Raw genomic sequence first — 21783 nt, 5'->3', positions numbered from 1 at the left:
CTGTTTCCATTCAGGGTTCTTCAGGAACCCATTCTTTGACCATCACAGGGAAGATTGCACTCATCGTTAAGGTGGTGGAACCAACCCTGCATGCCACCCCCACTCCTGGTGTGGGGGGGGCAAGTGACCAGACTGGGACCCCTGGGCTGCTTATCAGCAGCAGTTCACAGACTACTAGTACTATCTCCTATGGTATTAGAGCTGTACAGCCCACTCCTCCCCAACCAGCTCCCCTTCCCCTGCCCTCCTTCTGCCACACACAGGAGGAGACATTTGAGGAGCAGGAGGCCAGGGCAGATAGAGGCCACCCCTCAAATACCTATTTTATCCTAGTCTCCGAGTGAGACAGTTATGCCTATACCACCATTCCTGGCCAACCATTTTTGGCAATTTCAAGACCTCATAAGGGAGTAGCGGATGCTCTTCAAATTCCATTTGAAGAAGTCAGGGGACTCACAGCACAAACTGTTGGATATCCTGCAGTCAGCAACATCCTCCAGTGTGGTGGTACCCATTAACGAGATGCTCTGAGATCCAGCCAACAACGTGCAACAGACACCTGCCACTGTTCACAGTTGGGACGAAGAGCCCACTTCAATGCCCTCATGACTCGGGGCAGATAGGCAATTTAGGAAACCAGGCTCCAGATCAATCTTGGCTCTGAGGAACACCGCCTTCATTTCACACTCCTCTTTAGGGACATATCAATCAGGGTCATGACTGACAACTTATCCTGCATGTTTTATGTCAACAAGCAGCAAGGAGCACTTGTGCATTAAAGCCATGAAATTATGCGACTGGTGTATAGCTCATCAAATCCAAATTTCAGTGGTCCACCCTCCCAGATATCCAGAACACTACAGCCTATGTCCTCACAGGACTATGAATGGGAGTTAGACTCTCAAGTTCTCCACAGCATATTGCAAAGATGGAGACTGCCAAAGGTGGATCTCTTCACCACCTGCAGGAACAAGAGGTGCCCTTTTTTCTACTTGAAAGGGGAGAATTTTCTTCTGTCTTGGAAGAAAGGTCGGTTGTATGCATTTTCCCCAACACTGTTGATACGAAGGGTGATGAACAAAATCAGACAGGACCAGAGTTACCCTTATAGTGCCAGTCTGGTCGAGACAAGTTTGGTACCCTTACCTGCTCCACCTTTGGGCTTGAATGGTGGTTAGATGCAACCACATCTCATTTCCTCTCACAGGATAAGGGTCATGTGCTTCACACCATTGTAGGAGTTCTCCACCTCAGGGCATAGTTCCTTGATGGTTCATGGAGTTAGAATCCTCTCACTTTGTGGAAGTACAACAGGTGTTACTGAATAGTAGAAAGAGGTCAACCCAAACTTCTTATCTGCAGAAATAGAAGAGATTTTTCCATTGGTGGTGGTGTTGCTGCCTCCTCCTGAATTTGTGCCACTTTGTCATCCTGGATTACCTGCTGAATCTGAAGAAAGTTAGTCTGATTAAGGCCCATTTGGCTGCAATATCAGCCTTTCATCCTCCGGGAGAAGAATTCTCCATTTTTTGCTCACCTGGTATCATCTAGGTTTATTGAGAGTTTGGGGAATCTCTACCCCAGATAAAAGTCCCCACCAAACCTGGAACTTAAACTTGGTCCTTAGTTACCTTGAGACCTCCATTTGAACCTATGGCAACCTGTTCTCTGCTCCATTTAACTATGAAGATGGCCTTTTTAGTAGCCATCATGTCGACCTGCAGAACTGGGGAGAGGGAAGCCTTGATGGCAGATCTCCCCCTCCTTTATGGTATTCAAAGACCAAGTGTCTTTATGTTCACACTCTAAATTCTTACCTAATGTTCTATTGGAGTGCCAGTTTAACCAATCCATTCATCATCCAGTGTTTTTTCTGACACCACATAGCTCTGTGTAGGAATCCTGTTTCCATGTCCTGTATTTTTAGGGCATTAGCTTTCTACTTCAATAGGACCAAACAATTTCAAAAGTCACTTAGGCTCTTCATCTGCTATGCAGATAGATCCAAAAGGTCCGCAATCTCTGCTCAGAGACTATCAAGAGGGATATCTGAATGCATTATCACTTATGATGCTGCAGGCATTCATTCTCCCTTCCCCCCCCCCCCCCCACCCAAAGGGCGATAGCACGTTTGACAGATCACAAGCAACATCTGTGGCATTTCTTAAGACTGTGCCAGTATCTGAGAGTATCTGAGACTGCTCGAAAGTCACCTGAAGTGGAGCACCTGGACACTAGTCTAAGAAGAGGTTACTCACTTTATGCAGTAACTGTGGTTCTTTGAGATGTGTGTCCCTTGGGTGCTCCACTATTAACCCTCCTTCCCCTCTGCTTTGGACTGTTCTCTAGAGGATGTTCTGGTGGAGAAGAAACCTGAAGGTGGGTTGCCTGTGCACGCCCATATAGCCTTGGTGTCTGACATGAGGAGGTACAGGGCGCATGCATGGGCCAAACGGACATCATTAATGTAAAATCTCTGATCAGGGGCTCAAGAGCCACATGCACATCTGAAGTAGAGCACCCATAGAGAGAGACCTCTCAAAGAGCCGCAGTTATTGCACAAAGTGAGTAACCTCTTCTTCTTTTAGACTTGAATTTTTACCACGTACCTACCCTTTTCTTTTAATGTTCTCAGTGCCATAGGTTCTAGTTATAGTTACCAATGGAAGTTCCCTGCAGTGGAGCATTCCAAGAAGGGACGAGTCATTGTTTTAGGCAAACTGAAGCCAAATCTTATACATGAGTCTCCCTTCATTCTATTTCTGCTCCCATTTTCTCTAACTCCTGACACTTCATTTCCCCTCTTCTCTCCTACCCCACGTTTCTACTGTATCCAGTCTAACACCACCACCACCACACCTCCCCATTACAGTTTCCCATATAACAATATCTAGACCTGTTATATTCCCAGCAACCCTCTGTTGCCAGTTCAGGCCTCTCTAGTGGTATATTCTCACTGACGATGTGCACCAATCTTTTTCCCCACAGGATCTTACTCCATCCTGACTAGGTAAAAATGTAGCACAGGCTAATTTTCTAAAAGTAGTCGCAGTGGTCTGTGCACGTAAATATGTGATCACTTTTGCATTTGTGTTTCTTCACACAAAATGTTCATGCTCAGATGTGGGGACACAGATGATCTGTTTCTATTCTTAAAACAAAGCCAGTGGTTTCTAAGAGAGTGGTTCATATTTCTATTGCTTATATTTTATGGTCACAAATTACAATTGCTTAACTTAAATACTTAGTATTTAATTATTAACGTACAGATTTTTACATTAATGAAGCACAAAACTTTCTGAAATAATTAGATTTGCATGAAGACCATTATATTTTCTGTTTTAGAATATTCAAGATATTTATTAATTTGTTACTGATAAGCTAGAATTGAAGTAGATATATGTACATTATGCATACTGTAACTATCTCATTGAGATGCACTGTTCTTTTGAGTTAGTTTCTACTCAAAGTATTTGTAATTATTTTCTGTGTATAAATAGATAATCCAAAACATATTAGAGTGCTTGCTCATATCAATTTCAATTAGGTGTGCGCACGCCGCATGCACGGCCGTCAGAGAATTTTTACCCTAGCAACACCCGGTGGGTCAGCTGGGGAGCCCCCTGGAGTGGCGCCTTCATGGCGCTGGATATATACCCCAGCTGACCCAGCGCCCCCTTACTTCCTTCTTACCGCCCATGACGGTTGTTGGAACTGTGGAGCTTGGCTTTGTACTCTCCACTCTCCCTAGCGTTTTTCCTACATAGTTTAATAGTTGATAGTTATAGTATAGTGTTATAGTTATAGTATAGTTGTTCTTATTAGTGGGGTTGGAAGGGGTTTCCCTCCTCCCTGTCTTTTGCATGGGCTCATGCCCAAGGCTCCGGGCTTTAAGCCCTAAGGCTCCTGCTCCAAGCCTATGTCAAGGAGCGACCCCCATGACTCTTGCCTGAAGTGTCTGGGGCAATCTCACCAAGCAGAGAACTGCAGGATCTGCAAGCGCTTTCATCCCCGGACTAAGAAGGAGCAGGACTTTCGCTTAGGACAGCTCCCCATGGAGCTCTCTCTTGGCTCTCAGCCTCCAGTGGCGCGCCAAGACCTGGCACCGAGCGCTTCGCTACGCAGCGCCCCAGCTTCAGCAGTAGGAACGGCACCACAGTCAGACTTTGATAGAGACCTGCGGCACCGACGTTCCCCAGTTCCTTTGTTATATGGTGTGCTGATGCTGCTCTCCATCCCAGGGGTAGCTGCAATTTGGTAGTGCTGTATGGTATGCATATGGTTTGTAATCGGGATAAAAAGTGCTTTATAAATTATGTAAATGTTTTACTTTAAAATGTGAGGCATGAATTGAATATTGTTTTGCAGTTCTCAGAAACAGAGTTTAGCGCTAACCGGTGATCTAAGTGTTCTTGAAATGACCCGAAAGGAACTTGAAAATCAAGTGGGATCTTTGAAGGAACAGCATCAACGCGATGCAGCTAGTCTAAAAACTCTACTCAGTCAAGCTGAGAATCAAGCAAAGGATGTTCAGAAAGAGGTAAAAGGAAAGACATTAATTCCTGTTATGATTGGATCCTATGACCAGCGACTGATATTTATGCTAGCTAGATGGAAATACAGTGAAAATAGCTATGACCTCAAAACTTCTGAAAATTGTTATTAATATAAGTGGTTCTGTGTCAGTGGGACTTGATGCACAAATGAGGAAATATGTGAACCTAAAAGGGAAGCTCAAATAAGATGTGTGTTTGGCAACTTTCTAAATACTTGCTTTTGCTCTGTTTGTTAAGCTGTTCATGGGCAGCTTTCCCTTACGACTACCATTCAGATGGCAGATAGGCAGTCATCTTCTTGACCACAGCATTAAATTCCCAGTAACCTTTATAAACAGGTAGTAACTGTTCTGAGACAATTTGTGTACTATATTAGATGCACCCATTTTTCCTAAGCACTAGGAATTCACATCCTCTGCAAAGATGAGTGTCCTTCCTATTTAATAGAGCCTCGCTTGGATCCGCAAGGCTTTTGAAGGTGATTAAGAAGTGCATATGATAAAGTTAGAACCCTTCAAATGACGCTGCTAAAGCACACGCTCTGTGGGGAAAAAAAGCTGCAATAGTTAGTTCCTTTTCTCATGAACACAATTAGAGAAGCTTTATCCAGCCACAGGTGGATTTTTCATTATCCTTTTTGTAATCCTTTTCCTTGCTTTGTCATAAATTCATCACCATGATGTTATATACCATTTTCATATTTCAGAAAAAAATGTAAATTAATGTTAACTTATAACGTTATAACTATAGAAGTTCTATATCCATAAAGGAGCTGCTACTTTTAGCTCCTTTATGGATATAGAACTTTTAGCGTTGATGCTTAAAGCAATGGTTTCTAGCCCCCCTAATGATCTGTTGTGAAGGTTGCCTTATAGCCTATAAAATAATTTGAATATCTATAGACCCTGAATGATAGGAAGAAGCTTCCCTTGACAGAGGAATGTTTGACACGTTGTCTAAGCGCTTTTAATCACACTTGTGAAACAATAGAATACCAATTCAAATGTATTCAGTATGTTTTTCTACATTTTCAAATGTATTGATTTCAATTACAACACAGAATACAAAGTGTACAGGGCTCACTTTATATTTTTATTACAAATACTTGCACTGTAAAAATGATAAACAAAAAATAGTATTTTTCAATTCACCTTATACAAGTATTGTAGCGCAATCTCTTTATTGTGAAAGAGCAACTTACAAATGTAGATTTTTGTTGTTACATAACTGCACTCAAAAACAAAACAATGTAAACCTTTAGAGCCTACAAGTCCACTCAGTCCTACTTCTTGTGCAGCCAGTCGCTCAGACAAACAAGTTCGTTTACATTTACGGGAGATAATGCTGCCCGCTTCTTATTTACAATGTCACCTGAAAGTGAGAACAGGCATTCGCATGGCACTTTTGTAGCTGGCATTGCAAGGTATTTACGTGCCAGATATGCTAAACATTCATATGCCCCTTCATGCTTCAGCCGCCATTCCAAAGGACATGCTTCCATGCTGGTGATGCTCATTTTAAAAAAATGCATTAATTACATTTGTGACTGAACTCCTTGGGGGGAGAATTACATGTCTCCTGCTCTGTTTTACCCGCATTCTGCCATATACTTCATATTATAGCAGTCTTGGATGATGACCCAACACATATTGTTCATTTTAAGAACACTTTCACTGCAGATTTGGCAAAATACAAAGATGGTACAATGTGAGTTTTCTAAAGATAGCTACAGCACTGGATCCAAGGTTTAAGAATCTGAAGTGTCTTCCAAAATCTGAGAGGGAGGAGGTGTGGAACATGCTTTCAGAAGGGTTAAAAGAGCAGTATTCAGATGCAGAAACCAAAGAACCTGAACCACCAAAAAAGAAAATCAACTTTCTGCTGGTGGCATCTGACTCAGATGATGAAAATGAATGTGCATCGGTCCACACAGCTTTGGATCATTATCAAGCAGAGCAGTCATCGGCATGAACACATGCCCTCTAGAATGGGGGTTGAAGCATGAAGGGACATATGCATCTTTAGTGAATCTGGCACATAAATATCTTGCGACACTGGCTACAACAGTGCCATGCGAACACCTGTTCTTACTATTTATTGTCCCTCTTGATTAAAGAGGGACACCGTCACATTGTGTTTGGTGTGGCACATAAGTTGAATATATTCAGGTGCGGCTGTCAGTGGAGTTGGCCACCAGCACACTGTAGTTTCACATGACATGCTATAGTGAATTCACCCTTCTTGAGAACTGCATAATTCTCTCCACCCCCCCCTTATGAAAATATTTTTGTTTGTGTAAATGATAAACTCCAGAATTAGTGGACTATCTTAGAATATCCTAGCCAACTTAAATCATTCTAATGAAGCATCACTGTTGATTATATCACAGACAAAGCTGGGTCTGATCTGGTTAGCAAATGTATGGGAAACCTACAAAGGAAAACTCTGAGTGTGGTAGGAAGTAGATTGAGTTATTTAGTAGGAGAAATACTACTTTGAGTCCATTCTGAACTCATGCCCTGTATGCCCATAGGGGGCATACTGTGGTTGGATGTGCTATTTTTTGAATGAAATGTAAAAGAGTTACTGAAGTTGTCATTAAAGTTTGCATATCACTTTATACTAGTGTTAGTGGAGTGTAGCCTCAATTTCTAGGCTAAATTTTGATTTGTTGTGTTATATTCTGCCTTCTTAAATTCCCTATGCAGTTTTATTTGGATAATGGTGGTCCTTACTTACTTTTTTAAAACAAAGTGCGGTAGTATGCACTTTTAGTTGCTGCCTTCTATCCAAGAAGAAGGCTGCATTCTAGTAGTAGGTGACGTAATTTATGAATATAACATATGGCATTAGTAAAGATGTTGGTATCACGCAAGTAAGCCGTTATATAAATAAGACTTTGTTCTCCTTTAGTTATACCTGCAGTAGGATGTTATGAGTCTCTTTGCTACCAAAAAGGAAATGCATACATGCAACTAGTTCTAAGCCTTCAACACAAGGGGGAGAAATCATAGTAAAAAGAAAACTTAGAAGACTGTTTCAGGAGGAATGGAAAAAGGTTCTTTGTTGTAGTTTTTCTTTGGGATATAAGATGGTTTTAATTATCCTCCAAACAGATCTCTCATCTGCTGTTTTTATATAGAACTGCTAGTTCAGACCAAATTATCTTGAAACGTGGTTGATAAAGGAAGAGTTTGTTTCTGAAGCTTCATTGACTTACTTTAACAGAACTTAACATCTAATGTCCAATTTAAGATGAGTCTGTAGATTATTTTTTCTTTGCCTTTAGTATGAAAAGACACAGACTGTACTCTCAGAGCTGAAGTTGAAGTTTGAGATGACTGAGCAGGAAAAGCAATCAATCACAGATGAGCTCAAACAATGTAAAGACAACCTGAAGCTGCTACAAGAAAAAGGAAACAATGTAAGTCTGTACAAATTATGTGTGGGCCTCTGTGATGGCAAGTCTTGTGTTGATTGTGACAACATCTGAGTGTTACACAGTAAAGATCAGATTTTCAAAAGGGATGTGTACAAAAATCCACCTGCAAATGCATACCTAATGTGTGCTGCCCTACTGTCTTTGTACATGCAAGTAACCATTTATATTCCTGTGTATTTCCATGTGCAAATATGCAGATTGAATGCACAATTGCAGTAATAGTGCACATAAATTAGGTGCATAACTGCATACACTGTTTTACACATGTCCCTGTGCTTCTGCTCTCTTTAAAAATATGGACTAATGACTAGCAAACAGAGCCAGGTAAAACGTTTTCACTTCACAAAAAAATGCAAAAAAATCCTCTCTGAAAATCTTCTGTACAGAAGCCAAAAGACCTGGACACAATTTTAGTAAAAATAACAGGAAAAACAGATCTTTCCCAGGATATTTTCCTTCTGTGTGGTGGTCCGTTCAGTAAATGTTATCCTCTGACTGTCTCCTGGTCTTGCCTCTTAAGGACAAAGGGCTGTGATGGGCTAGTGCTGCACACGTTGAGAACAGTGTTCCCTCTAATATTTCTCACCCATGTGTGGAATGAATTTTATTATGTGGTGGGGGTGGGGCCAAGGGGTTTGGAGTGTGGGAGGGGGCTCAGGGCTGGGGCAGAGGGTTGGGGTACAGGGTGGGAGGGCCCTGGCTGAGGGTGCAGGCTCAGGGCTGGGGCAAGGGATGAGGGGCTCAGGGCTGGGGCACAGGGGTGTGAGGGTTCCGGCTGGGGGTGCAGGTTCAGGGGTCGGGCCAGGGATGAGGGGCTCAGGGCTGGGGCAGAGGGTTGTGGTGCAAGGTGTGAGGGTTCCGGCTGGGGGTGTGGACTCTGGGTCGGGGCTGGGGATAAGAGGTTTGTGGTGCAGGAGGGTGCTCAGGGGCTACAGCGGGGAGAGAGGACTCCCCCCAGCTCTCTCTCCCCATAGCAACACCTGGGATGGGGGTGAGGGGCACCTCTCCCCGGTGCAGCAGCTCTGGGGCTGCGGCTGCAGGATAGGTGCTTCTCCCCTGGCCCCAGCAGGTCTGGGCTCGGGGAGGGCTGCCGCAGCTGGGTCCAGGCAGGGAGAGGGCTGGCCGCAGTTGGCCCCATGCCGCTCCAGCCATGCTGCCCCAGTGGGTATGGGCTGCTCCAGCTGTGCCTGGCACCAGCCCTGGCCATCCTGCCCCACCCCAACCGTGGCTGGGCCCGGGTCGCTCTGGCCACGCCTCCCCAGCAGGTCCAGGCACAGCAGGTTGGGGGCCGGGCTAGGTGGGGGTCAGGGAAAGGGCACCCCTGCCCCAGCCATGGCAGGTCCCTGGGCTGATTCCTTGAGCGCCTGCGTGGAGCTAAATAGGCTGCAGCAGAGCCGCGCAGATTACTGGGAACTTAGATTGGGAAGTATAGCTCAAATGCACTACGCTTTCCAGCCTCAGTAACTGGAATGGTCTTTTCTGTAGTAATTAATTTTTAAATATATCACAGGATGGAGTGTACTGCCAGAGACAACTTTTGGTGCCTACAAAGCACAGCGACCTCTGAATGCCACTGACACTGTTAGAACTAATATAACCCCTGTAGACCTCTTAACATGCAGCAGAATTGGGAGAGGAGGACAGAGAAGGGGAGGCCACATTCACGCTCTTCTTTTTGCTGTATGTGCTGTTCTTGGTAATCTCACACCAGTTTCTTTCCTGCTTGGAATCCTTCCCCAAATTTTTAATGACAGACCACGCTCTAGTGGTCCCTTCTGGGATTAAGCACTGTGAGTGAGAGGGAACAGGAAAAAGGGCCTGTGTCAGCAGGGAATACATTAGAGGTATGTCTGCACTGCATTGTAAACCCAGGTCTTTGGCACCTACATTTGTGGACTAGGTGTTTCCAAGCCCATGCTTGAGCGTCCACACTGCATTCAAAACTTTGGTTTACAATTGCTGGACCCAGGTCTCACAACCATGTTAACACACCCATGTTGCACTATGCAGACCTTCTGACTTGGCTCTATAGCTTGATCTGCGTCCAGACTTGCAAACTGACAGGGCTAGGACCCAAGTCCCAGGAGGACTTGGGCTCAGACTCACCACCCGATTGGGTCCTAGAATTTGAGTCCTGAGTGCTTGCTGACTTGAGTCAGATAGATTTTGTGTGGCTGGTAGGGCGGGTTGGGCTCAAACATGAGTTTATAATGCAGTGTAGACATTCTCTGAGTGGCTGGTGGTAAGTAGTAGATTCCTTACACTTAACCTTTTAAGAACCTGGACCTCAGGAAGCAAACTAAGTATGTCAGTGAAAAACTGGGAGGAAGGACTGAGGGAAAACAAGAGAATGGGGAGGCTGGAGGAGGTCAGAATAAGATGAGCAACAGCAAAGACAGGTTTCAGAGCAACAGCAAAGAGTGTATGGAGGAACTCCTAAGAGGAGTCTCAATTCAACAGTCATGGGGTGACATTTTTAAAACTTTGAAAATTTAGTTAAGCTTGGGCATTCTCAAGAATCATCTTGCTAGGTGACTCAAAAAATCCTGAAGCTTCCAAGGGCCTGGAAGTTTTTTCCAAGTACCACTAATCTCTTCTTGTGGCTGAAGCCATCATCTTTCACCTCACTCTTGGCTAAGATTTTTTGGAAGAAAGGACGCCAACTGTGGAACTTCCTCCCTTTTGTGGCCTGCCAAAGCCTGAGTTTATAGATCTTCAATCATAGTGTAAGGGGCATGTTTTTAATCAAGCATTGGTTTGACAGGAGGATAGCAATGAGGAAACTTTCATTATATTTCAGGGTGGTGTGGGGAGAAAATAAAAAGTTTGTCTTGTCTTTTGTGGGCAAGTACATTTAATGTGGTGGCTGCCTTTAATGTATGTCATGCATGTTGTATGGGTGCATGTAATGATAGCTAAAATAAAATGCAGTAGACCATTCTATGTGTTATAAATGCTAGAGGAGAGAATTCCTTTACTCCATTTGCAAACTTATATTGGAAATCCACAGGATTTTTGTGTTCCTCTTTCTTTTGAAGGGGTGAAGAATTAATTTTAAAAAGCAATGTTATGTTCTAAATGCATAGACCTATGGAGCTACATGTATTTGCATGTTTGTCGTTTATTGATGATTTCCTGAGACTTGAAATGATGGATTTATCCATGTGAATGGTTCTGAGCATGTTAAGTGCTTTGATCAATTTGAAATCCTTTTGGCACTTTTTTGACACTACATTGATTATTTCTACCACCATGCTTCTTGTGGGAAGATGTCACTTGGATTTTCCGCACAAACTACCAGAGTGATACTGCATGAAAATGCCTTGATTATAATTACACATAACTTGCCTATTGGATATTGCTTTGATTAAAACAAATTTAAATTAGCATAAATTCAAGGCATGTATTGCACAGGGTAGAACACCTTCTAAATTTCATATGTGTTGACCTTTATTTGAAGTTATGCTATGAAATGCCTGTATTACTTTAAAAAAAATCTATTAGAAACTTATTCCATGAAGTCTGTAAACATGAGTTTCTCATATTTAGCTGACTATACAAACTCAACATGGCTTAGCACAAAAGAGCACTAAAAAGACATCTAGCATGATCTGAACTTACTCCTGAGTAGGTATGTCTACACACATATATAGCCAGAGAAACAGAAAAAGCAGGTGTCTTCTAAGGATAGTTTAAAAAATAAACTTAGTTAATGAGTTAATTCTCATCACCTATATCAGTCACTCCTTTTAAATTGAATTAACCAATGCATGACACAGGATAGAGGTTATCCAGCCAAAGCTCAAAGTAAAGAGGTGTGTTAGTGTCTATTAAAACTAGTTGAACAAATTTCTGTGCAATTAAAACATTGAGACAACAATGTATGTGTTATGTCGAGGGCCTGAAATTTGTCTAGAAACACAACATTGTCACAACGTGAGAGATCAAGACTTAGCCCAAATTGCTAAAAGTTGGACTTATCAGAAGCTGATGACCTGATGGAGATTTTCATCTCCCAGGGTCCCCTGATGGATATGTACTCCATCATTGTGGTACACTTCATTGCTAATGTTGAATAATGTTGCAGTCTCCTAGAAGTGTCTTGACTACAGGGTTTCCATTGTGATATAATTGTAAGTTATTCATAGGAAGAGAATTTTTTCTTGTGGGCAGGAGGTTGAAAATTGCTGAATGTGAAGAAATGGATGAAGAATCTGTAGTGCTGCTTGGACCTTCTGAATATGCAGAGTCCACTGCCTAGGGATGCCTGGATGAGGTTTCATTGTGTAAAGGAAAACCCATGCTCAGTCTCCCATCTTTTTTTTTTTTCCCCTTTTAAAAAGGAAGACACTAATGTGATAGATTGACAAATCAGTCTAAGGCTCATTTTGACCTGAAATCCTAAATTCTAAGAGGTGACAAAGGGCTTCCTTAGAACATTTTTCTGCTTACTTCATCTTATTTTTAAATATCCATGTTCATTTGAGTAGAGTGGTGTACTAACTTTGTATACCGAATTAGATCATGCTGTATCGTCTTAGATGTCTTTAATACGTTTCGATTAAAACAAAACTCACTCTGACTTATTTTCCCCCATCTAAATCATCTTTACCTTATTGATTTTATAGCAAAAAATGATTTTTAATATCCCTTCCCTTCTTTAGCCTTCCATATTACAACCCGTCCCAGCCGTATTCATCGGCCTAATCCTGGCTTTCCTGTATTGGTGTTACGGCCCATTGTGGTAGAGAAAGGTACAAGCACTACTGTTCAGTCAATGTATGTTTGTCCCTGTCGCCTGTTTGTGCCATTTTTGTAAAATAGTGCATGGTGAAATGCTCACGGATATTTATTTACCTGAAGCAAACCCTTCATTTAATATGCTGTAGTGGTGATGCTGTCAAGCTGAACAATCAACTAATCACTTAACACCTGTGTGGTTTCTTTGTGATATTTCTAACTATGAATTAATTCTAACCTAACCAATTTTGAATGTGTCTCTTCTAACTTGGTCTTTAGCAAAATGGGGCATATTTTGTGAAATACTGCAGTGACAGGGCCTGAAAGAAAACTAATTACTTAATCAAATATGGAAAATGAAGAGTTTGTCTGTTTAAATTGAAATTTGGTCCTTTTATTTCTTATTTGTGGATTTAGAATTTCCTCTCTGACTTTGAACACTTTTTTTCACTTTTCTCACCACTGCTGTGAAAAACGTGGAAAAAGGACAAGATGGGAATAAGAGACAGGTGGTGGGTTTGCATTCTTAACTCTAAGCTTGCACTACATTTACAATGTCTCCCAATATGTCCTGTGTAAAATACTTGTTACCGTTGACATAAAATAATAAAAGTTATCTTGATAGTATCCACTTAGCACTAATATCTCAGAGCTGGCTTAAACACACAAAGCAAAGAAGTTGGATGCTGTTATTGCATAGCATAGGCCTAGCAATACTTTTGCGCAAACAATATTAGAGCATCTTAATCCCGCAAAGGTTTAAGAGGAGATATTATCCTAGGTGTGTATTGTAACGAAGTTTGAAATACAGTAGGACTAAAGAGACTCATTGTGACATGCCATTGTGATGACACTTGGAGTTCCTTGTGGTAGGCCAAATGTGGTTTGTCCCCTTGGTGTCAGGATTTCCCAACAGTAAAGGTTCCTGGGAAACATATTAGTGATGTTTATCAACAGGTGCTCAGGACTTATCGGAACCAAGGGGTAAACTGAGTAGTGTAAACTAGAACAAATATGATATTGATTTTTTTTTTTCTCCACACAGAGACAATGGCCTTGGATGCCTCTGATGGCAGCTTTGGTTGCTGTAACAGCTGTGGTGCTGTACCCAGGCCTAACCAGAGCTTCTCCATGAGAACTGTTGTTGAATCCATTCACCGTCCTCCCTTTAGAAGCTGGCATCACTCACATACTGGGGAAAAACAGATTAATTCTCTTCCTTTTTACCTCTTAATACAACAAAGCTCTGCGCGAGAACAGTAGTAGGGTCATTTGCTTTAAACTGTATAAAATGTATCTGTCTATAAAGAGGGAATAAAATTATGACTTCATTCTACTGTGAGCAATATTTTTGCTTACAATTTCATGTAATTTTTAAATTAGTATGTTGGGATTCTAAATACTATTATGGTGGCCTAAAGTAGGCTTCTTGGTACCAAATTATTTATAATGGGTAGGTTTGTGGATATTTTACTTTAGAATCTGATTGCCAGATTTAAAAGAAAAACACATTTCTGATTTGGATACCCATGCCAAATAACCTTACAGATACTTGGAAACAGAGACAGTATGCTCAGTGCCTTTTAGGTTGAAATATTTTTTTACATTAATGTTCCATTCTTACTTGCTGTAAGTCACTGAGCTAGTGGGAACAAGACTTAAAATAACTTCTCTTTCCAGGCCTTTAGAAGGAAACAAATATTTTGCTTCAGTAAAGATTGTTCTATTAATAATTTTGGGAATAAATACAATTCATTTCCAGCCTTAAAGAGATAGATAAGACATTGGATGGCAAACACCTGCCTAGGATATTGTGTGTGCGCGTGTGGGAGTGTGTGCTTGTGTGTGTTCTTGAGTGAACTAAGGTATTTCTGGGAGCAAAATCTTGGTCATTTGATGGACATAGTGCAGTGATCCAATTTATATTACCTTTAGTTCGAATGTAATTTATTAAATTCATATATTTAAAGAGACATTCTTTAAAGTCTGAATATTTTCACACATATCACATTTTAGCAACTTATTTTTTCAGTCATTTAATACGTTCAAAACTGAACTGGAGAAATAATATTTGTCTATTTAGGTAAGTTTTTACTGAAAACTTCAATATGGGAGTGCTACAATGCATCTATGGGTAACTGAAAAAAATCCAAGATAAGCAAGCTATTGCCAGGTTAGTCATCTAACTGGTCATGTATGCATCAAGTTAATAAGCTGAGAGAGTTTACTTTTGGTAATTAGAAACTTTTGCATCAATGTTACATGACACACTATGCATAATATACCTTCATACAGTGGTCCCCATTAAAAAGTTTATTTCCTAGTTGAAGGGTGGCAACTGTTGTTAGTTATCGACTTTTTGATTGGGTAACCACTGTAGTTAAACAATGAATTAAGTGTTGGCTATAGTTGTCTTGTGCAACTCAACAGTTCAGTTAAAAAAGTTTTATTAAGGTCCTAAATATAATATACTAAAGGATTGCAAAGTAAAATGAATTCATCTAATGGAAATCTAAGAATAGGAAAATAATCTCAGCGAAGATTGAATTGGCTTTAAAATATATAATGGCAATCAACAGATATAGTTGAATATTTAAATAGAATTTTAGCATATAATTTGCCTTGTGAGGTTTTGAGGGTCATTGTCCTTTAATTAAAGGTTCTATCTTAAAATATTTGGGATTTGCTAATGGGAGGATTATTAGATTTATGGAAGAATAAGCCCACAAGTGACTTTTAGAATATAATATTGGGTCATCTAGTTAACATTTCGTCTTTTTCAGTTGCAGGAAGCCACCCAATCACAAAACACTCATATGCCAGTGGTACTCGGTACCTCTTGTATATAGATTATTGCAAATATTGTTCTGAAATGCTTTACTTCAGAATTACATTTTTTAAAGTAAATAATTGTTTTAAATCTATTTTGTAAAGGTATAAAAAGTACAATAGAATTTCTCGAGTACAGATTAAACTATTTGCACTAACACACGTGATGTGCATGATTTAATAAAATAACTTTACTCTCCATATGCATGTTTGAGTTGAATCTCATTTGAAAACCGCACATCTGTGTTAAATTCATTGTGTGCTAGGGATTACTACAATGTTTGCAGCATGTTTGATAATCCAAAAGGTTTTACTTTTCATTTCACATTCACACTGGTTTAAATTTAAATCTCTCTCCTATGCAGGTCTATTTTTAAGCAGAAAAGGAATGGGAATGTGAGGAGCTGGGGTTTGGTGCTGTGGAAAAATCTGGAGGAGAGGTTTTTTGTTTTGGTGGTATAGCTTGGAGGGTGCCTATGATGGGGTGGAGAGCCAGGGGAAAGGTGGGAGGGTGGTTATGGATAGTGCAGAGAGCCTGGAGCAGCTGTGAAAGGAGTTGTAGAGGGTAGTGCAGGAGCTTGAGGCAGTCTCCCTCCTTCTCCCACTAGCTTCTCTAGTTCTGCCCTGTCCCTTTTTAGCCCTTTTTTTCTTCCCCACCTTGCTCCATTCACCTTCCTACCACATCTGCCTCTTCCCTGGTGCTGGCCTCCAGGCAGACCTGGGGTCTGCTGAAGGAAAAGAGAGGCAGAGAGGCCACATGAAACCTGAGGATATAGTAGCTCCTGGTGGCCAGATGCAGGAACTGTAAGCAATCCTTTCCACCTTGCAGCCCAGCTAGATTTAGCATGACAGGGCTGCCAAATTTGAGTATCCTGTGAGATGCCTGACCATTGAGAGCCCTCACTATTTTCACAGCACTATTTCGTTTACACAAATACAAGAATTGTGAGTTTTCAGTAGTCTTCAAAACATCAAAAGCTGACAATGTTAATCTAGCATGTCTATTTAAAATGAGAAAAAAGTACCTAACTTGGTGAATGTATGTGCATGTATGCATATTTATATTCACTTTATATACACAGACACACATAATGTGTATACTTTGCATGGATGTGTGTGTTCAGTATATGCATCTGTGTCCAGATATACAATACAGTATTTCCCATAGTACAGTGCTCTTCCATGGAACTGTTAACTTATGCACGTTTAAAAGATGATCAAGAATAAATTAAGATGCATAGTTCACGCTCCTTTTAGGGAATACCTGGAAGAGAATTGGTTAGTGTCTCGGAATTTTCTGATCTCCAGGGTATTTACAATAAAAGAGAAGGTGGATAAAAAACTTTTCCAAACACAGCCACCCGACTGAGCACAAACCTGCCTTCCTAGCTGACTGTTATTGCATATGTTTACAAAATTATCTATGTTTACATGCACATCTACAACCCTTTTTGAATTACAAGGCCTGAGGTAACTACTAATTAACTCAGTCTGGGGATTATTACAACAAAAGGTCGGGGATTTTTTTTGTTAAACTAACAAATCCCTGCTGCAATGAGAGCCTGTTAGAAGGTGATGAGCACCCTCAAGTTGCATTGAAGTTAATAATATTCGAGAGGCACTCAACATCTTGCAGGATTGGTTCCAGAAAACTGTTTCATCAGTTACATAGCCCAACTGACACATTAAAAACATGTCTCCTCTAACCAGATTATATTACTCTGTTTTAACATTTTTAGTCTTCTAGTGCAGTCCTTACTGATGCAAAACTTTGACTTCAGTGAGTTTTACCTGTATAAGGACTGCAAAAGTAGACCTTTGCTTCACAACCTAAAGGGGAAGTATAATTAAAAGAAAATACAAGCTTTTTACCTGTACCGTGTTTCTGAACTATATTAAAGTTGACCTCTCTTCTGTAATATGGTTGAAGTCATCTTGTGATCAGATCAGTGAGCTCTTTTTGAACGACTTGTCATTTTTTTTTGCCAAAGGAAATTTCAGGATAACATTGGTGATAAATGAAGACTGAATTTTATGGAGAGACACAATATTTTATAGAATTATGTCGTAAAGGAAACAAGCAGTCTTATCACTGAGTCAGTGCCAGATTGACTGCTGTATGGTAGCTGGAGTCAATGTAACTATCCATCTCGACAAGTAAACTTGTGAATCCCAACTTATTTTCTGTCTTCTGACCAAATTTTCTAGAAGTGTCATCAGTAACAGCTTTCACTGACCTTCACATGTGCATTCTGTCTGGTTCCAGGCATGTTTAAAAAAATCTTGGGTCATCAGTGTCACTCTGACAACTACAATACCTTGTGGGAAAGTGGCATACTTTCTGTAGTAATTTTGGAGTTACGGATATACTGATATATAGGTTTGTCATTTAAAACATACATACACACACACACATGCACACATAGTGTAAGGCTATTTATGCTTTATCTTAACTTATTTGTCTAAAACTATTTTTTCTATCTTTCTTTATATCAACTCCTCTAAGCACTTTCTCCAGCTTCAAAATCAAAGTATTTTCTTTGAGTAGTTCTTTACCTTTGTTTTCATGTAACAAAGGTGGAACTCTTAGACTTTAAGGCCAGAAGGGATCATCATAATTGTGTAGTCTGACCTTTTTGGCAGATAATTTATTTTCTTGGCCATCTTTCTCTAAGATTATCCATCCCTCAGTTGCAGCTGTTCTGTCAATTAAGAGAATGCTCTTGTTGACTTTTAGGGACCTTTACCCCATTCCACACCACCCAAAACAAAAGAAGGTGTATTCTTTTGATTAAATGTAATTCAGTTTCAAGTACTTTTACCATTTTCTAGTAAAGATGGCTGGGTGTGTGTTTATCATTGGGCTGTAGTTACTCTGGTATGACTTTTGATATGACTTTGATTTTGGGTGGTCCTCTTTTAGTCCAGAGAGATATGGCTGTATAGCTCTGCTCTCTTGCTTCTGGAAGCAGGAATATGCAAATTAATCTCTCCAGCCACCAACCATGGCCCTTTTAGCAGTTATACCAGTATAGTTAAACCAATATACTAGTATAACTATCCCTATGGAGACTTATTCAAAAGAATGGCTTTTTTGGTGTAGTGTAAACTCTTTGTGAGGTGACATAAGCTAAACTTAAAATCAAAACAAAAAAATACCACTCTTACCAGAATAAGAGCATCCACTCAGGGAATTATACTGGTATAGCTATTAGTTTAAATTCACACTTTAGCTCATAGCAGTAAAAATTTCCTTTACATATACAAGCCTTTACATATATCTCCAAGTCTTCCTTGAGCCTGTAGAAGAATCATATTGCTTGGGACAATGGCTTCTTTAGCTTCACTCTTCCCCAGGAACAGCCTGTGTTGCAGTGATCCTTCCCAGAAGCACCGTCTGGGTGGTTTGAAGCATGAGTTCACTAACATGGTGTTTGGCAAGCTGACAACGGTTAGAGCCTGTGTGTATTGGTTCCACAACTAGGCCTGATGTGTTGCCACACAAAGCCAGTTCCTCTAGTTGCCCTTTCAGCCCGCAGGAGCTCTTCCGGCAGCAACCCTTTCAGGATCCTGTGTTCGGGTCTATGTAGCATTATGCAGTCTGACAGAACCAGAAACTACATGGAGAGGAGGGAACACATCAGAAGGTCTGTAGGGTCAGTCAGAAGATGCAACAACTGCTTTCTCTCCCCCTCAACCCATCTACCTCAGGATCTGTTTGTGAGACTTAACTGTTCCTTGAAACCCTTACCACATCTAGTTCCTCAGACCCAGCTGACCTTCCCATACTAGTCCTCCTTTGGTTGTGCTTTCAGACAGCCCCCAGAACTCTGCAGCCCCTTTTTGTGACCTCTTTTACTTTCTTTAATTGGAAATCAGGTCACAGCATTAATTCTTACATGTCTGCTAGGCCTAAAGTTTTTCAGTCCTTTCTAGCTATTCCTTAGGACCATCCTCCAGTCCCTTGTCAGCTCCTGCTTTGCCTTTTAAATTTTTCCTCCCACTCAATTTTGCACAATTACTTGCAGTTTTGAGAATCTGGCCTTTTTAAAGCACTCAGTATATTACTGGTTGGGATCATATTATGTTTGCACATAAGCAAAATGGTCATGATCACTTGCATCCAGCCAACCATCAGTTTTTAATTGAGTGATCAATTCATCTTTATCTGTCAGAATGAGGTCTAATATAGAATGACCCCACTTTGGCTGCAGTACTTTTTTGTCTTAAGTTCTCTGATTTTTAGACCTCCAAGGTTGTTTTGTAGGGGGATGCAATTTGCCTATTAATAAAGTTTAAATGTGTTCTTCCCTTAGTTTATTTATAATTCTACTTTATACTGTTGCATGTTTTGTACAAATAATTAAGTATCATTGTGACAGCATGACAATCGTTTCCCCCACATTCTTTGTTAGAGCAATGCTTTGGTAGTTTAGGGTGGGTGCGGATTTCCTTCTCTGAATGAAAGCTTGGCCCTATGTTAGGTGGAATGCAAATATTTAGTTTAGTACCCTGGCATTAACACAGCCTGCACTTAGGTGCTTCAAATTGTTTAATAATCTCACATGCCCAGGATCTCTCTCACATCTTATCCAAAAGACATTTCCACCAGCATTATGCCCTCTAGGGTGATGCTGGAGCATTGGTTCAGTACTGACTCAGATGAAAGAAGGACACCTAGTGATCACCAGCACCTCTTTCTGCAACATCAGTGCTGTTAATGAAAGTTCTCTCATTCTGGACTGGTATTTGCTTAGCTTTTGTGATCATCTAGGGATGCAGTCTGGCTCCAGTCTGTGGCAAAATAGGTTACGTGAATGTACAGTTGGCCCTCCAGCTATTGCCTTTTATTTCTGTTTCTCCCTGAAAAAAGAAAAAACTCTAAAACTTGAACAAAGTTAAAGCATTTCAACTGTCATATAACTGACAGGCCTGTTTACTAAAATAATAATTATGTTGAATACAGATGTGTGGTTATTCTTCATGTTTATTGTTGGTAGCAGAGTCCATGCCTAGCATATATCACTCACTTCCCTCTCAAATCCCTATCTGCCAACACTACTGCAAAATACCTTTCCTTGGGGCATGGAGGCAAAAACACTTTTAAAAAATTACATAGATTCTCTTTAACATAGACAATGCAATGGGGTGGAAGAGAGTGCAGCTAACTCGCACTTACTGGCTCCCTGTCACCTGACATTCTACTCAGGCTAGCTGTGCATAACGTTCACTAATGGGAAGACGTGTTTGTTTCTTCATCGTGTATGTATCTGTTTCTATCGTAGAATATGACTGCAACGTAAGCATAACTGGGGATTTTTCATTCAAAATATTTTTCTATATATATACTAATTAATAGTACCTGGAGGGTGGGGGAGCAGAGGGGGGAATGGTGGTCCTTGCAGCTTCGTAATGGTTCTTCCTGCATTTGCACATTTGCCTTGGTCAGATATTACTGTGTGAGTGCTTATCTTCTTTAAATCAAACATTGCATCAATGACCTATGTTCCCTACTAATTCTAGTCTAGTTATCAAAACTTGAAATTTAGTAGTTTTAGTTGACAGAGCCTGTTCACACAATTCATTTCAAAGTTGTAACTCTGTTGTTTCCCCTGGTATGCTGTGATGTTTCAGTCCCTTCATCATATCCCAGCCAGCTTCTTCAATTTATTACAGTAATCTCTCTAATCAGTACTTCATGGGGCAAGTCCACCCTCATAATACTCAAATGCAGTTCTATGAGCACATTCTTACTCCTGTGTAGAGAGAATTTTAGTAGACACTAGTGAAGCAGTGTGCTAACTATATACAGCTTCTCCTCTCAAATCTAAAGATGGGTGGTAGTAAACAAAGCTTGTTAAAATTTGATTCCTGCTGCTTAGCTTACGTGAAATAAAGTGGTGTCAGTTCAATCACAGTTCCTTCTTACCCTTGTTCGTAGCCTCAGCAGAGGAATCAACAACTTAAAATAAAAACAAAACCATGAAACTTTTCAAAGCCGAAATGAGATGGCTTTTTGTGAGCACTCAATAATTTTAACAGATGCATAGGGTCTTGCATCTACACAGAATACATATTTATCAGGAAAATCATGGTCATTTGCTGTCCTCAGAGGGGCAGAGAGAAACATCTGCAAGATTTAATCTGCTGTAGATTGCACTGGGATGAAAGACAGGACTAAAATACTGGCTCACAGGCCTGTCTTAAAGACACATC

At 40.6% G+C, this 21783-nt stretch overlaps 1 protein-coding gene across 32 annotated transcripts in view; it reads left to right on the top strand.

Moving 5' to 3' along the window:
• LOC102929319 (sarcolemma associated protein) overlaps window positions 1-15770 on the top strand; it is a 165186-nt gene extending 149416 nt beyond the window's left edge. For 22 of the 32 annotated variants that reach the window (XM_037905697.2, XM_043550386.1, XM_037905704.2 and 19 more), the window contains 3 exons: window positions 4369-4540; window positions 7846-7980; window positions 13784-15770. In XM_037905697.2, the coding sequence (XP_037761625.1) occupies window positions 4369-4540; window positions 7846-7980; window positions 13784-13873 (397 nt within the window). In that variant the 3' untranslated portion in view covers window positions 13874-15770. Of the gene's footprint in view, window positions 1-4368; window positions 4541-7845; window positions 7981-12662; window positions 12753-13783 lie in introns of all 32 variants that reach the window. The other 10 variants (XM_037905702.2, XM_037905710.2, XM_037905696.2 and 7 more) reach the window with 1 other exon arrangement.
• Window positions 15771-21783: the final 6013 nt, after the last annotated feature.

The sequence above is a fragment of the Chelonia mydas genome, chromosome 7, assembly GCF_015237465.2.
Source record: "Chelonia mydas isolate rCheMyd1 chromosome 7, rCheMyd1.pri.v2, whole genome shotgun sequence".
In the NCBI taxonomy this organism is placed as follows: domain Eukaryota; kingdom Metazoa; phylum Chordata; order Testudines; family Cheloniidae; genus Chelonia; species Chelonia mydas.
Note: the sequence above shows the minus strand (reverse complement) of the source record. Positions and strands in the feature narration are given on the sequence as shown.